This window comes from Piliocolobus tephrosceles, unplaced genomic scaffold (genome assembly GCF_002776525.5).
Source record: "Piliocolobus tephrosceles isolate RC106 unplaced genomic scaffold, ASM277652v3 unscaffolded_38567, whole genome shotgun sequence".
In the NCBI taxonomy this organism is placed as follows: domain Eukaryota; kingdom Metazoa; phylum Chordata; class Mammalia; order Primates; family Cercopithecidae; genus Piliocolobus; species Piliocolobus tephrosceles.
In genome coordinates, this window is record NW_022322717.1 from 8,588 (window position 1) to 11,374 (window position 2,787).

The 2,787-nt window shown below is 46.3% G+C and overlaps 1 protein-coding gene across 1 annotated transcript; it reads left to right on the forward strand.

Moving 5' to 3' along the window:
- Positions 1-2,188: 2,188 nt before the first annotated feature.
- LOC111522412 (putative UPF0607 protein) lies at positions 2,189-2,783 on the forward strand (the record flags this gene model as incomplete). Its single annotated transcript, XM_026452669.1, has 1 exon — positions 2,189-2,783. A coding segment is annotated over exon 1 (564 nt), but the record flags the coding sequence as incomplete, so codon positions are not given.
- Between the last annotated feature and the right edge of the window lie 4 nt (positions 2,784-2,787).

Below are 2,787 nucleotides of genomic sequence, written 5' to 3' on the forward strand. Positions count from 1 at the left end.
TAAACTAATGTTAACAATTACTTATTATACCACCATTCAGAGACGACCTGCACTTTCATTTAGTGTATATCTGTGGGTGCTGGGGCCAGCTCACAATGGCTTGCAAGTGCCAATTGTGTGTATCTCTTTCCACATCTGGTAGCTTCTCAGATTTTACATTAGTAGCTTGAAATTGTCCATGGTAAGAATATTTACAAATGCATTTTTTTTTTTTCTCTCCAGGTAAGACATTGGTTAAACATTTACCAACATACCACTTGTGTAGATATTTTATTAATGTGAAATAACATATTATTTGTTAAGTTATTTATTCCAATTTTAAATGCATGGAGAATAGTTTTCCTATGTCAATAAATATTCTGCCACTAAATTATGTTTAGTGGTTTCATATTATTCCATCTTAAAAATAAAGCATATTATATTTAGCTAATTTTCTTTTTTTTTTTTTTTTTTTTTTTTTATATCCACAATGAGTTCTTAATAAATGCCCAATACAGAACAATATAAATTAAGGCAAAAAAGTACAAATTTTGTGCATTGACAGGGGATGTGGGGGGAGTATAGCATGTTTGTATGTGATCAAAACTTTTTATCAGCTTTAAATAGTCTATCATAACTATAAATTTTTAAATGTAAGCTCCAGAGTAACCAAAGAGAAAAAAATTACACCAGATATGTCAATGAAATAAAGGAATCAAAGCTTATCAGTACAGAAACTCATCAAACCATAAAGGAAACAATAAAAGAAGAAACAAAAGATCTACAAAACAACCAGAAAATAATTAACAAAATGACAGAAGTAACTTCTTGCCTGTTAATAGTATCTCTGAATATAGATGGTTTCAATTCTCCAATAAAAAGATGTAGAGTGGCTGAATGATTTTTCATACATGTCTCCCTAGACCAGACACCCAAGAGTATGTCCTTCTCTAGGGCATAAGAAAATCTAGAGTTATATTTAGGATATCATAATGTGTGGGGAAGAGTGGACCGAGCTGGCATGCTCACAATGACCAAATTATGTTGGTCATATTTTAATCCAATACATTGATCCACTATTAACTTGTAAATAAATAAAGTACTTGCTTTCTAGACACATTCCAGGAAGACCAGAGAAACTGACTTTTATCGATATGGAATAATCCACTGGCAAATTTCTTTTAGGATAGACCAAAGCTGATCTAGAACATAATCTTTACATAGCTGGATCCTTCCCATCAGACGAGAAAGAACATCTGGGGTGAAAGGCTCCGTTAGAAGAGCAACGTGGGATGGTGCTGTGCTAATTGGTAGTCCCTGCCCTACATCTTTGTAGAGGACCGAAGCCCGGAGTGGGCCATGGTCAACTTATATATTGAAGCGAAAGCCTCCTTCTAGGTGTGCATGTGCTTATTACAGATATACCATGGTGTGAAGTACCCCAGGACTACAGGAAAAAATAAGAATACATGCTGTATCCATGATCATGAGGTACACAGGCCAGAGTGCAGCTGTGGAATCACACAGCTCGGGTTCAAAGCCTGGCTGGGCCATGACCACCTGAATGATCTGAAGAATGGTCTCAGGCAAATTTGTAAAAAGAAGTGGAGATCCTGGTTGCCAGGGGCGTATGTGGTAAGAGGCAGCATCCAGTCAGGTCAGGGCACCGTGTCCTCTCCTTGAAAACCTGCGCAGTGAGGCTGGTGGCCCTCAAGGCCACAGGGGCCATGGAGAAGGTGGGCCTGGCTCCAGGCGGCACAGAGGCACTGGAGAGGTCCCGGGGGGAGCCTGGAGGGATCTGGCTGGTCCTGCGCTCTGCTTCCAGGTTCTGGCGCTGTAAACCGGGGTATAGGGCCAAGACAGGGCCACTGGGTGTCAACCAGTGCCTGGATCAGGCACCAGGCAGGAAGGACTCTGGCAGATCAGCCCCACAATGCCCACAGCCCCACAGGGGGCCCATCCAGGGCCACACACCTGCCCCCAGGAGCAGGATGTCCCTGAGGCTAGAGAGTCCAGCTGGACCGGTGGAGGGGCCTCATCCTTTGCCCTTTGACTCCTCTTGTAGGCGCCTTCACTGGGCACCTGCACACTCCCCCACACCCTGGCTCTGTCACCAGTCCCATTGTGATGTCATAAGCTCCCAGGTGCCCAGTGCGCAGCCGGCCACAGAGAAGTGGGTGACTTAGGAGTATCCTCTCCGCTTCTGACCCCTAGTTTCGTCCGCGCACAACTTGCTCAAAATGGGCAACTCACTAGGCATATTTTGTTCCTGGTTCCGCCGCAGGTTCCGGCCACGCCATCGGCAATGTGCTCCTCTAAGGGCATTGTGCCCCTGGTCCCAGCGCAGGTCCTGGCCACCCATTTGGCATCGTGGTGGTCTTGTCTGTGAGGGCTTCCCATTTGGCTGGGCTCACCCCGCGGCTCCTGCACCTGTGCCTGCCCCTGGAATCCAGGGCTATTACCGATTCCTTTTCAAACCTCAGCAACATCTTGGGCCTTCTCTTCCAGCCAGTTGGGATGGCGCCCCTATGAGGCTGCGTCGTCTTCTCCCTCGGAACAGGGGCACCCCACTGAGGGTCCCGCCTCCTGTGGTCTGGAGCCCCCCCTCAAGGAAGAAACCTGTGCTGTCGGCTCGCAACTCCATGATGTTCGGACACCCCAGCCCCGTGAGGATCCCTCCTCTCAGAGGCAAGTTTAACCTCCAACTGCCTTTATTAGATAAGCAGGTGATCCCAGCCAGGATCCCGAAGATGGAAGAAGAGCCCGAAGAACCAATGGAAGTGGATCAGGTAGAGACCCAGGAGGACA